Genomic DNA, 13833 nt, shown 5'->3' with positions numbered 1-13833 from the left:
AGCAAAGCAACACAAAAATATGAGGATCTGAATAAACAAGAGTCATGACAGACTTTTGTGCAGCTTTGTAAATGTATGTTAGAGAGAGACGCAGCACAAACCTCCAGAGCAGAAAGATCTGTGTTGAAAGTTCCAAAAACTGCAGTTCTTCCAGTGGTCACTTGAGGCTGGTTCCAAAAGTTGCCATGATGCATGTTTCTATGTGGGACAAAAATAGCTTTTTGTCACAAACTAGTTTTTTGTCACTAACTATTTTTGAGTGACAAAAATAGTTTTTGGAGACAGCTAACTAATAACTAATAACCTTGCACTCCCACACTCTTGTACGAATACGGTCACGTTTTGCTCATAAATGAATAAACAGATACATCAAATAACCTGAGTGAAAAGGTAAAGGTGATGTTTCTAAATGCAGAGATGACTACTTCTATCTTTTAAATACAGTCTGTGGTTTAAACAGAACTATGTCATGAACGAACAGCGTGTAAACTCGTTTCATGATTCAGTTGAATTATTTATACCAACAACAAAACACACAAAATGCTTCCATCCATCAAATCACTTGTGAAATATTGTTATAAAGTGATGTAATGATGTTTCAGAGAGAATCCGGTCTGGTCACCGACAGGTACTAGAACCGGATGTGGGGTGGCTGATTTCTTTCGGCCCCAGCAGGGCATGTGTAAAGCGGCAGAGTATATAAAGGTGTGAGCCGACACCCGCGTGGCCTCTGCCAGCTGAACATCGCGGTTAGAAAAGAGGGGGATTGGTTTGGAGCTTGCAGCTGTCCGGCGGCACTTCCTGTGGGAATTTTTACAAGCTACCAGGTGGGTGTTTGTTTGAAATGATACGCTGCTGCGTCTGTAGTGATACAATTTGAAATGATGACAATATGAAGGCAAAGTTCTGATCCGCTAAGTGTCTGCTCTTTTGACGCGATATCTGCAGGAAAGTTTGCGTGGATTTTTAATCGGGATTTGACTGCAGCCTGAGGAACCTTGAGCCAAACGCTGTAATTCCTCATATGTTGTTTAATGAAGCCCATTCTGCTGATATGAATCCCTGACAAGTCAGCAGAACAAGTGAGGCTAAAATGAATCACGTGGATGTTTTAAACAAGGCTGTTTAGTTCAAATGAAAATGTACAAAAACCATCTTTTTGCGCACGTTGTTCGCGTTGTTGCGCTTTCTGCTTCTGCTCCTTTCATGATTCATCCAGGGACAGCCGGCTGCTCAGTGGCCGGGATAAATGCTTTGTCACGGGGTTGGCGGCTGCCCAAACTCTTCTGTCCACCCAGCCACTGTTTCTACTGAAACACTGCAAGCAACAACAGGATCTTTCCTCTCCAGCTTTGATGATGTTTTGTTTTTTTCATAGCAGTGTGGAGCTCACTATGGTGCAGCTATCTCCTTCACCTACCCTGGATATCACCTTTCCACCTGAGAAGTCAAAAGGAAGAGAAGAGGACTCGGTCACTGATGGTATCCTGAAGATGGGCTCACCTGCTGGGTTGAACACGCTGCAGCTCAACATGGAAATCTCCACTGCTTACTACGGCTATGAAACCTACATAGAAGATGGCCTCATCTGCCTCAAACACAAAATTCGCAACCTAGAGAAAAAGAAGGTAAGTTTCTGACAGTGCTGTAAAAGTGGGCGCCTGCTGTTTGTGACGCGTGTTGTCCCCACAGCTGAAACTGCTCGGCTACAGGAAGAGACTGAAGCAGGGTGAGGTTCTAAACAAAGATCAAATGGTGAGTCCAGCTAGTAGTGATTTCTTAAATGAGCTCTGTCTCTAGAACCTGCACTGGTGATTTGAGCTTTCCATTTCCATTTTAGGCGGCTGTGGAAAAGTATGAGGAGGTGCTGCACAACTTGGACTTTGCACGAGAGCTCCACAAAACCCTGGATGGCTTGACTCAGAATGTAAATGTGTCTGGTCACTTTGTCTTTATATCCTGGCGAGGCGTTATTATGCCCTGGGTATTAGGTTGCTTGTGCTGTGTTTGGCTCCGGTGCATTAGATAAGCATATCCAAAATTACACCTGGTAATCTGATGATATTGGTGGGCTGTAGGCTGCCCACCCAGTTAGAAATGTAACCTGTGCTCTTTGTTTTGTTTTTGTCTTTCCTTTTGTTTTGATGTCGATCTGGTCTAAAACTGCATTTGAACTGTACTTTGTAAATAAATGCACGTTCATGTCTTCACATGCATTATATAAATTAAACTGTTGTATAGTCAGAAGTCTCACAACTAGCTATAGAATTTGAAAACTCCTTTAATCCTCCCCTGCAGCTGATTAAGGCCCAGAGGAAAGCCATGAAGAAGGAGCAAGTAGCTATAGTGGAGGAAGAGAGGCGACGTCTGGCCACTGTACTCCAGGTCCAGCACCTCCTTGCTAGCCTGCAAAAGGAGCATGTCAGGAGAGACCTTTTGGCCGGCCAGAATCAGGCACCATGCGTTCCAGGCCAGCAGCTACATAGTCTGAGCCAGCTCACCACCTTGCTTGGAGTCAAGAGAGATAACAGACTGAGGTGAGAGTGACCATAAGATGGTGAACTTCCTCCTTTGAAGGTGACGTAGCAACTGAAATGACTGAAACTTCTGACCCGAGTCTTTCACTTCTCATTGGTCATGTCACAATATTTTCAGGAGGCCACAAATTCTGAGCCAAGTTTTCTGCCCTTCTTGAGTGGAAGTTGAGTGTTGACATAGAATTTTTGTAGATGTCAGGCACAGGGTGGCTTGAATTTCAGGATATAGCTACTGACATCTCTTTTCTGTTCGCTGTAGTTTACAAGAGCAAATGGAGCAGGCGGCTCTGGCCTACATGGACCTGTTGGAGGGAAAAGACAAGCCGGTGGCTGGATCCTCGTGTGAGTGCAAAAACCGGAAAGATCTCTAGAGCTCCTGTAATTCTAACATATTAGACACAAAGCCCTACAACCAGCTGCAAAAAGAAATGTCTACAATTCAAAGAACAGCAAGAAAAACACAGCAAAATATTCATAAACCTCCACCTCAGCCTCTTGAAGGTGTTTGGAGGTTTTTGTTTCTGTTTTTCTCTAATCCACAGCTTTTATTTCAGCCTTTCAGGGTATACATGGATATTCTTGCATATAGATTTACCTTACTAAGAATATCTTCCCTACTACTTGCCTTCTTTTTCCTTTTCAGTTAAACAGTTGAAAGAGGAGCTCACCAGGCTGTTGAATTGCGAGTACTTCAGTTGTCTTCCACCTCCTCCAGAGGTGGTCCTGAGCTCAGCCAGCCACACTTGTAAGATTCCATAATTACATTTCAATAGCAACTTTTCAGCCATGAAAAACCTTGCATGTGTTACAGGATCGGTGTTTTAGGTTTTTATTTTGTACTTTCCTACCAGCGGGTTGACCAGGTTAGTTTTGGTGGTCCTTGACATTGTTTTGGTGCTTCCTGAGTTTCCTGTCCAGGAATTGACCCAAACTGTACTGTCTTGGAAATGCCCGTGGCAGTCCTTGTTGTGTTCTGTAAGCTAGAAGTACCAGAACCTGTAGCAGGCAAAGAACAACTTCATGTGCTGAAAAATGAGTTAGTCGATCTGCAATATAAGACTGTATAGAGGGAGGTGAGAGATTTCAGACTACGGCCCCTCCTGGCTTTGATTTCTTGCTTGTTTAGACTGCGACTTGCAGCCATCTACATTCCTTTTGTGTAGTTGTATTGGCATCAGGTGTCCCACCTCGGGCTCCTGTTTAACAGTTCTCTGGCCCTTGCACAGCTCCAAGGTTAGTTTTGACAGTGTTGTGATCCCACTCCTGCCCTGTTTCTGCTTAAGCTGAGCTTTAAAAGGCATCACTACATGAAATGTATTTCTGTAACTGCCATATTTTCCCTGAAAAAGTTGACTTCCATATTTCTTTTTCTGCTTTGCCCTGTCAGCCATACTAAAGTCAAAATCAAATGAAGTTTCAAAGGAGGTAAGCCCAATATTAATTTAGGGTCCCCTCCCCCACCCTTTCCTTCGACTGCATTTCAATGCTTTATATACAAACAGTTCCCAACCCACTGCTCTGTTGTATGCCAGTTTTTCAATAGACTATACGTGAGTGAGAAGGAGCAGGACCCTCCTGACTGCTGGGATATGGAGCTCCCAGGGGAACCTTCATCACCGCAAACTGCAGTCCTCAAACCATGGAGAGGAGCTGCCACTTTAATACCTAAAGTCATTCCATCCACCACAAGGAAGCAGTCTGCAGACTGCAAACTGGTAAAATATAGTCAAACATTTTTGCTCTTCAGTTGTCATCTGCAATGACGAGTAAAACTGGGTGACTTGATGACGACTATTCATTATATTAGTATCAGAATGAATCGAACGGAAGTATAACATGATTTATGCATTCCTCTTCTCATGGTGAAGAACAGGCTGTCTGTGAACAACAGCTCAGTAGGTAGAGATACGAATAAAACGAAACATTAATGCTGTAGTTTAGCAAAGGTAACATTCCAGTGACTGCATTACTTCGGGGGAGGGGACAGCAAAGACTCACTATTATAAGGAAGGGCTGCAGATGTACTGTAATTCTCTGGGGTGAGCGCACTTATTGAAAGTAGTCAGTTGATCTTAAATTACAAGAACTGATCTGCCAGTATTGGCTCAAAAGCTCAGGTGATTCAAATCCTATTCTTCCCAGAGGAAAGAGAAGAAGGCCAAACAGGAGCAAAATTCAAAGTTGGTGAGTTGAACAGCTGATCTTCACCAGACACGCACATTGATGCTCTGTAAATATTTTTAGGTGTACAAATGAGCCCCTTGTAATTCCTGACAGGTAGTTGGCATGGATATACCTGTGGAAGTTTTCAGTTCTGCATCTGCCTTACCTAAAGATCCCATCCTGAGAAGACAACACCTCGAGGAGCTCATGACAAAGATCCATGGCTCCTTCAGTTTTATGCAGGTGGACTTTGGTTTGCAACTTTCTGTGTGTAACTGGTGGTACTATTGTTGTTTTCAGCTTTGCCAGTGACTGAAGGTTTATTGCTCTGTTTTTTTTAATGCTGTCCTGTTCAGGACTCTCTCCTAGATGGTGAGAGCTCGCCTACAAATGACCAGCTCCGACTGAAGAGACAGCCTTCTGGATCTCCCTCCATTCTGGGTAAATTGAGAAAAAAATTAACAAGGTCTGTTATTCTCAGGTGTCACAAAGTGCTTTATCATATAAAATGCAACAATTAAAATGGCATAGATGAAAGAAACTGCACAGGTGGGCCTTACCTTTTTAAAAGAAGCTTATCAAAGGTCAACAGAGCTTACGTTCAATGGAAGGAGGTCCTTTTGTCCTTATCTAGGCGAAGGTGCCACCAACAAGCATTGACCAGCACAGCTTTGAACTCTGAAAACTAAGAGATCCAACCAAAGTACTCTTTAATGGTAAAGGTATGTTTTTGCTGCATTGGCCGTGTGTTTGGGATCATTGTAAAGCTTGCTAATGCAGCAGTGATTAATAGTTCTCATGATGCAATATAAAGATCAATTTGGAAGGACTGGGTACTTAAAGAGAAAAATTAGAACTTTTATTGTCATCGTAGGGTTGCTCGCACAGCGAAATAAGGTAGCAAGACCACAAAAGTTAAAAAAATATAAGAACACTACACAATGTTTGTCTTCCAGGAAGCATTGTGGGGGCTTTGGTCACGAAGGATAGGGATGGAAGTTGCACATCTGCTGAAATATTGCACAGGGACTGGAATGAATAGCAGCGGCAAAGTGATGGTATGAGAGAGGTCTGCTCACTCTGCATTTATGGTTCTCACAGCCCACGGGTAGAAGCTGTTCTTTGGTCTGTTGGTTTTGCACCTGATGGATCTGAACTTTATTTTTGTTTTTTTAGAGGGCAGGATGTTGAATAGATGGTGGTTAGGATGGAGTCATCTTAGTCTGGTATAATTACACCAACCTTATCTAGATTGTGTACAAAAGATCCAATATAGTTTTGTTTAAATTTAAAAAATAAAACAATCTAAATTGAAAGAAGCAAACCTGGATGGGAAGAGTCTTGGTGGCTGATGATCTGGTGTCACTGGTGAGAGGGGCCGGTGTAGTAATAAACTCACTGGGAGAGTTTAAAGGATGACTACATGAATTCTGTTTTGTCAGGGTTGAGATGGATGAACTTGACTGGTGTTGGAAACATCACTGATGGGAGGCTTTTCGAGTGTGCTGGACCTTACCAGGTGTACAGGTGATTGTCAGCGTGGCTGGCTGTGGCTCAGGGGGTATAGCAGGTTGCATTCTACTTGGATCAGTGGTTTGACTTCCCAGCTCATCTAGTCTCCACGTCCATCCTAGGGCTCGATGCTGAACCTCAAATTCCCCCGATTCAGTGTGACTAAAAAGCCATTTGAGTACTCAATAAAAATGTGTTCATCATTTAGCGTGGCAATGCTCCTATGAAGGGGTTGAGCTGCTATAGGGAGATGTAGGATTAAGACAGAACTGTGAAATACACTAAAAAAAAGACATTTAAATCTATTCTAAACGTAATATTCAGGAAAGCGCTTGCAGGCTTGGGTGTGGCCTATAAATGTACTAGCAGTATATGCAAATGTGATTTGTGTTTTAGCAGTTTGTCGGTCTTTTAGTCATACAAAAGAAATATTGCTTAGATTTTTTTTGAATAAATTTCCTAATATTTTTTGTTTTGTTTTCCATCTCACCTAAACAGCTAAAGCAGGTTTGAGAAGCCCAATTGATGTCCTACCCAAAGTGATGCATGTAAGGAGCTCTTTTCCTTTTTAACAAAGCAGGTGTGACTAAAAATGAGAACAGTTTTTAGTTGTGACATATCCACCTTTCCTATATTCAGTCCACTCCACTGCCCACCAGGCTTACAGAGCGCAGAGTCAGTCTGACCAATGGAAATCGGAGCCTGGAGACCTGTGACATAGAACTTTCCCCAAAGGCCCTACCTCATGTAAGGAGCCATTCGTTTCAATATAAAGTTATACTCTGCATTCTGTGTGCCTCTCTTAAGCTTTGTTGTCAATCTAGGAGTCTCTCCAGTTGGCTGAAAAAGAGATTTTTCCTTCACCGCCACTGTTTCGCCGGGAGTCGACTGCCTCCAGCAATCTGGAGGAGAAGAGCTGTCCTATGGTAGATTAGTTTAGCCACCATCGGAGAACTTCTTCTGTGAAGTGTTGCCAGAATACTTTATTTTGTTTCTTTTAACCTTCCCAGACACCAGTAACAGATTCAGGGAAGCAGTCGCCCTGTAATGGGGTAACATCCTGCACTTCCACCCCCCCTCAGGGACAGACTTTCTCTACACCGCCCACCAGGCGATCTCTGACCTCTGCACAGTTTCAGAACATCCAGTCAGTAAGTTTCATCAAAGTATCATTCAGACTTTGATCATTGGTGGCTAAAGTCAAAGTGCAGGGCTGTAGCTCCTCTCTGAGATGCGATTCAGATGGTGTTGATATAAAAAGAAATGAGGTGAGATAAGATCTCACTGTACGCAAGAAATAGAGCTGAGACTTCTCACACATGGTGCAGCTCAGGATAAGAGATTCTGATTAAAGATCTTGTGGTGTCAGCAAATGGGTCAAAGGCTGTTAGTGGGTATTATATCTCCATTTTACTGGGTGTCTGAACATGTGTTGCTGTTCCAGCTGTAGTCTCTGGGTGTTCACAAACTTAAAGTTGGTGGAAGTCTTAAGATGGGTAATTTTTGAGAACCATGTGCATGAACCATCATATTTAAAATTGACATCTCATCTAAAATATTTTTGTGGTTCAGTTCTGGAAAGTAAGATTCTAATATTTTAATAGTTAGTACCACAAACTATTAAACACCCATACAGCTTATGGATGTATGAATGCTAAACAAGCTCATTAGCCTACATTTTCTCAATGTCTGTTTTGTGACTTCCAAAAAAAACCAGCTCCTCGAGGTTTTTGTTGGTTGTGTTTTTTCTGCTTTCTGTAGGTCTTTAAAGTGAGCACCTCCTTAACTCAGACGGGGGAGGTGACCTATAAACCAGATTCTGTTTTCACTGAGCCCAGATACACCACTGCCAGCACCCAGACACCACCCGAGTTTGCCCTCTCAGAGGAGGAGGCACAGCCAGGTATGTTGAGTTTTGCATTCTTGGCTTTGTGTCCTCACTGCTAGACCGGTCGTCATCATCGAGATGCATTTTCTCTAGTGTACCAGTCGGATTACTCGGTGGGTCATGGTGGACAGATCTTTCAGTCTCCAAGCCAGTCGGGTGGTGTGACTCGACCCAGCCAATCATACTACACCAGAGGCTCTGTGAGAGGTATGGCACGTGGTGGCAAGGCACTGGCTCAAACCTTTCGCTCCTCTGGGTGGCAACGAGGTATTGGTCTTGTTTTTTTTTGTTTTGTTTTTGGTTGGTTTGTGGTGGTTTTTTGTTGTTGTGCGTTTCCTCACCCCACCCCAAGCTGTGGCTGTGCCTCTGTGCAGAAGGGCTCGTCCTGTTCTAAGGGAGTTCTTCTTCCCTACAACCACAAAGTGTTTTTATGTGTGAAGTTTTCCTTAATATTGTGGGGTTATGACCTTCTCATCAAGCATCTTTGTGAACTGGCACAATTTAAACTGAGGTTTTCTTAAACTAGTTTCTGATTACAGGAGGATCCTACATCTCTCCAACTCATCTCAGGGACTCTGGTCCCCTCCTCTATGCAGCTAGAGTAAGTCAACCTATCTTTTAACATTTTATAATCCCAGCACAAATGATGGATTAAATACGGCCATAAACCAAAAAGGCATTTCATTAAATGACCCAAGCAAAGGATGGGAAACCTACTTGACAAGCAAATAAATTTATTTACAGAAGTGAAGCTGCTCACTAAGTAAAAGCACAACTTATTCAAGTCCTGCAGTTTTCATACTAGTCTGTTCATGTGGAAAAGGAACACGTTTTGTTTCTATATGGGGGCAGTTTTTCTGTAAGCACAATCTGTTTTGAGGAAGTTTGCAGCTTTAAAATTCATAATCAAGTAGATCATCAGAAGCGGTGTGTAGAAGTGTATTTGCTTATACAAAGTAGGCTGCACAATCGCAAACAGTTGTGGGATATGTTGACTGTGTTGGTTGCCATAACAAGTAATCATCAGCACTCACCAAACGCTTTGAACAATGCCTGACTTTTATATAAAATCATTTTTTAAAGGTAATAACAAAATATAAAATTCCAGTTTGTGTCAGACAGCTGCTCACAATTTAGATTCAAAGCAGGAAGTATAGAGGGCCCATTCCATGAAAATCAACTGAAAAGAGACGACCACAGAGATGACTCTGCAACTTGAATGAAGATGCAAAATTTTCCATTTTACAGAATTTTTATTTTTCAACTTAGATTTTATACCAAGCGCATCTTCTGTCCTTGTTTCCTTCTGTGTAAAAGTCACTGTTGTGCTTCTGTGGCCTTTTTCTCAGGACTCGGGGTACCAGCACAACTACAGGCGAGCAGGGAGACATAACAACAGTGGTAGGAACCATTGTCTTTTCTGCTACAGCTTCCACTTCCATTTTTGATTTTAAGTTTGGTGCCACCAACATATTTCCACAGCCAAATTCTCAAATTTGGGATTTGATGTTTTCTTCCTGCAGTTAAAAATAATCAACATGGCATTCTGTGTCATCTCAACTCCACAGCAGCCTGGAGTGATTCTTCTCAGGTGAGCAGCCCAGACAGGGAGGGAGCGTTCACAATTGTGGACTCGGGTCATGGGGATTCCCTGTCTGTTTCCACTGTGGAGGTCCCACTCACTCCACATGGACACCACCACACCGCCTTGCTGCCTATGCAGCTCTACCCACTCTCCCAGCCTCTGCGAGTGGCCTTCACTGCCTCTCGCACTGCCAACTTCGCTCCAGGAAATCTCGACCAGCCGATTGTATTTGACCAGCTCCATAGCAACCTAGGGGAGATGTACGATACCCACATTGGCCGCTTTACCTGCCCTGTGAATGGAACCTATGTCTTTATCTTCCACATCCTGAAGCTTGCCATCAATGTGCCACTCTACATTAACCTCATGCGCAACGAGGAGGTGATGGTGTCGGCATACGCCAACGATGGAGCCCCAGACCATGAAACGGCCAGCAACCACGCCATTTTGCCGCTTTTCCAAGGAGACCAGGTGTGGCTCAGGTTGCATCGTGGAGCCATCTATGGCAGCACTTGGAAGTACAGCACCTTCTCTGGGTTTCTGCTGTACCAGGATTGAGTAGCAGTCAGCCTGATGGGACTCTTCTTCCAGTGTGTGGACTGTTTGCTTTGCATTGAATGGTGACTGCACTGACGTTTGAGTATAGTGGTCAGGCTGCATGCTAATGCATAAAACTTGTTCACAACATGGGTGAGAGTATAGATTATACACTTTGACCACTTACACAACTTTACCTGTTTTCAAATGGGGTCTGTTACCAATTGACAAACCAGGCAGACCAAATAAAAACCATTGTGATGAACTCCCACTTTGACTGATACAGTTACACCGTCTGCTGTAAAGCGGCACCTGCAAGAATGGAATCATTTTGTGCCTTTTTGTTCAATGAATGTTTGCATTGACCAGATGTTAACCTCAAGTCATTCATTTAGTTCAACATATCAGGTGAATTGACAAACTGTATTTGCAGCACTTTGCTTGATGCTGTGCTCCTATCATTCATTCTTACTGAGGAAAGGATTGTTCTTGGTGGTGGGTGTGGTGTCAAACACTAAAGGCAAAATTGTAGCACTGTCTACTGTGAAGGTATAAAAGAGGTCTCTTGCTGAAATAAAAGATGAGCAGTGAAGTGTAGTGGTTTTTGTGTTTTTATTATTTAAGTTAAAAAAAAAAAAAACCAAAAACACTCTTGGGTTACATTACTTAAGCAGGTTTGTTTAAGAGCCAGTTCACAGCTGAAGAAGCCTCCTGGATGAGGTGAAATGTCTTCACAAAACTTCAAAAAGCCCTACTCAAGTACATACAAAAATGCTCTATAAGAACCATTCCGCACATGAGTATTAAGTGCGTCATTAAACATAAAGCCACTGGTGAGTGGTTGTAACCACAGTGACGCTTATTCTCTCAAACAGGTGGTGATATAGAGCTCCACGTGAAGTACACTTCCCAAACAAGTCGGCTAAACTTGGAGGGTACCAATCTGTCCAGTTAAGAAGCATAAATTAGCATTTTACTTAAATGAGTCTGAGGAGTCAACATTGTGCAGCCAGCAACATCATCCAGTATAATCGGTTTGGTAATGGGGACAGTTTGCCAAAAAGTACCCCCTCTGCTGTTAGATACCAGAAAGAAATCCTGAGATGTAGACAGACAGGAACTCGATGACACAAAAAGTTGGTTATGGAATTTAACTTAGTTTTATGCTGGGACCAATGCTTTTCACATGATCAGAGTTTCCCTTACACAAAACAATGAAAAGAATATGTAGTATATTTGCAGCTCTGGAGGCCAGGATTACTGAATTGGAGACTCTGCTTCGCACCCTTCATTCACCCGTAGCTAGCCAGGCCCCTGTAGCTGGTGCAGCCGAAGATGGCGTAGGCCCCGCTGGCTGTTCCCCGGCAGATCCCAAGCAGCTGGGGAAAGAGGGCGGCTGGGTGACGGTGAGGAGGAAGCATAGTCCTAAACAGAAGCCCCAGGTACACCACCAACCTGTTCATGTGTCTAACCGTTTTTCCCCACTCGGCGACACACCCGCCGGGGGTCAAACTGGTAATTGGTGATTCTGTTCTCAGACATGTGAAGCTAGAGACAATACAGTATCCACATCTGAACCGAAGAGTAAAACAGTGAAATGTGGATTATTAAATATTAGGTCTCTCTCCAAGTCTCTGTTAGTACATGACTTAATAATTGATCAACAAATCGTTTACTCTGCCTTACAGAAACCTGGTTGCAGCAGGATGATTATGTTAGTTTAAATGAATCAACACCCCCGAGTCATTCTAACTACCAGAAACCCCGAAGCACAGGCCAAGGGGGCGGTGTGGCAGCAATTTTTCACACCAGCCTATTAATCAACCAAAGACCCAGACAGACTTTTAATTCATTTGAAAGCCTGATGCTTAGCCTCGTCCACCCCAGCTGTGAAACTCAGAAACCAGTCTTACTTGTTATCATCTATCGTCCACCTGGGCCTTACACAGAGTTTCTGTCTGATTTCTCAGACTTTATATCTAATTTAGTTCTGAGCTCAGATAAAATAATTATTGTGGGTGATTTTAACATCCATGTAGATGCTAAAAATGACAGCCTCAACATGGCATTTAGTCTGTTATTAGACTCAATCGGCTTCTGTCAAAATGTAAAAGAACCCACCCACCACTTTAATCACACTCTAGATCTTGTTTTAACATAAGGCATAGACACTGAACATTTAACAGTGTTTCCTGAAAACCCTCTCCTGTCTGATCATTTCCTGATAACATTTACATTTACAATAATTGATTACACAGCGGTGGAGAGTAGACTTTATCAAAGTAGATGTCTTTCTGAAAGCGCTGTAGCTAAGTTTAAGAATATAATCCACCCACTGTTATCATCTTCAATGCCCTGTACCAACACAGAGCAGAGCAGCTATCTGAACGCTACCCCAACAGAGGTCGATCATCTTGTTAATAATTTCACCTCCTCACTACGTACGACTCTGGATACTGTAGCTCCTGTGAAAACTAAGGTCTCTAATCAGAAGTACCTGACTCCGTGGTATAATTCTCAAACACGTAGCCTAAAGCAGATGACTCGTAATCTGGAGAGGAAATGGCGTGTCACAAATTTAGAGGGTCATCATTTAGCCTGGAGAAATAGTTTGCTGCTTTATAAGAAAGCCCTCCACAAAGCCAGAACATCTTACTATTCATCACTGATTGAAGAAAATAAGAACAACCCCAGGTTTCTCTTCAGCTCTGTAGCCAGGCTGACAAACAGTCAGAGCTCTGTTGAGCCAACCATCCCTTTAACGTTAACTAGTAATGACTTCATGAACTTCTTCACAAATAAAATTCTTATCATTAGAGAAAAAATTACCAATAATCATAAAAACCTATCTCTAATGATCAGCTATGTACCACAGGCCTTCAAGCTGGCTGTAGTTAAACCTTTACTCAAAAAGCATCTCTAGACCCAGCAGTCTTAGCTAATTATAGGCCAATCTCCAACCTTCCTTTCATATCAAACATCCTTGAAAGAGTAGTTGTCAAACAGCTAACAGATCATCTGCAGAGGAATGGTTTATTTGAAGAGTTTCAGTCAGGTTTCAGAGCTCAGCACAGCACAGAAACAGCTTTAGTGAAGGTTACAAATGATCTTCTTATGGCCTCTGACAGTGGACTCATCTCTGTGCTTGTCCTGCTAGACCTCAGTGCAGCGTTCGATACTGTCGACCATAATATCCTATTAGAGCGATTAGAACATGCTGTAGTTATTACAGGTACTGTGCTGCAGTGGTTTGTATCATATCTATCTCATAGACTCCAGTTTGTGCATGTAAATGGAGAGTCCTCTTCACACACTGAGGTTAATTATGGAGTTCCACAGGGTTCAGTGCTAGGACCGATTCTGTTTACATTATACATGCTTCCCTTAGGCAGCATCATTAGAAGATATAGCATACATTTACACTGCTAAGCTGATGACACCCAGCTCTATCTGTCCATGAAGCCAGATAACACACACCAATGAGTTAAACTGCAGGAATGTCTTAAAGACATAAAGACCTGGATGGCCGCTAACTTTCTGCTTCTTAATTCAGATAAAACTGAGGTTATTGTACTCGGCCCTGGAAAGCTTAGAAATATGGTATCTAAGCA

General features: G+C 42.8%; 1 protein-coding gene across 4 annotated transcripts; it reads left to right on the top strand.

Annotated features, from left to right (window-relative positions):
• The first annotated feature begins 627 nt into the window (after positions 1-627).
• caprin2 (caprin family member 2) lies at positions 628-10814 on the top strand. Of its 4 annotated transcripts, none has more exons than XM_082509629.1 (21): positions 628-827; positions 1382-1628; positions 1693-1755; positions 1841-1927; positions 2299-2537; positions 2797-2879; positions 3181-3282; positions 3925-3962; positions 4070-4252; positions 4680-4721; positions 4815-4943; positions 5057-5141; positions 6711-6760; positions 6852-6959; positions 7037-7138; positions 7223-7363; positions 7974-8115; positions 8194-8367; positions 8640-8701; positions 9450-9501; positions 9624-10814. In XM_082509629.1, exons 2-21 carry the CDS (start codon positions 1395-1397, stop codon positions 10241-10243), a joined length of 2736 nt encoding a protein of 911 aa, XP_082365755.1. In that variant the 5' UTR covers positions 628-827; positions 1382-1394; the 3' UTR covers positions 10244-10814. The 4 variants fall into 4 exon arrangements, with proteins under 4 accessions (XP_082365755.1, XP_082365757.1, XP_082365754.1 ...); XM_082509631.1 differs by having other exon boundaries at positions 1379-1628; positions 8194-8307; XM_082509628.1 differs by having other exon boundaries at positions 1379-1628.
• The last annotated feature ends 3019 nt before the right edge of the window (positions 10815-13833 follow it).

The sequence above is a fragment of the Aulonocara stuartgranti genome (genome assembly GCF_965226115.1).
Source record: "Aulonocara stuartgranti genome assembly, chromosome: 17".
Taxonomy (NCBI): domain Eukaryota; kingdom Metazoa; phylum Chordata; class Actinopteri; order Cichliformes; family Cichlidae; genus Aulonocara; species Aulonocara stuartgranti.
The sequence above is the reverse complement of the archived record's forward strand: the minus strand, read 5'-3'. Positions and strand labels throughout refer to the sequence as shown.

Bases quoted from the DNA above. Each gene is read 5' to 3' on its own strand.
- caprin2 (XM_082509629.1), top strand. From the start codon at position 1,395: ATGGTGCAGCTATCTCCTTCACCTACCCTGGATATCACCTTTCCACCT. The intron at 4,253-4,679 runs GTAAAATATAGT...TATTCTTCCCAG, and splicing joins AGTCTGCAGACTGCAAACTG to AGGAAAGAGAAGAAGGCCAA. The intron at 6,960-7,036 runs GTAAGGAGCCAT...TTGTCAATCTAG, and splicing joins CCCCAAAGGCCCTACCTCAT to GAGTCTCTCCAGTTGGCTGA.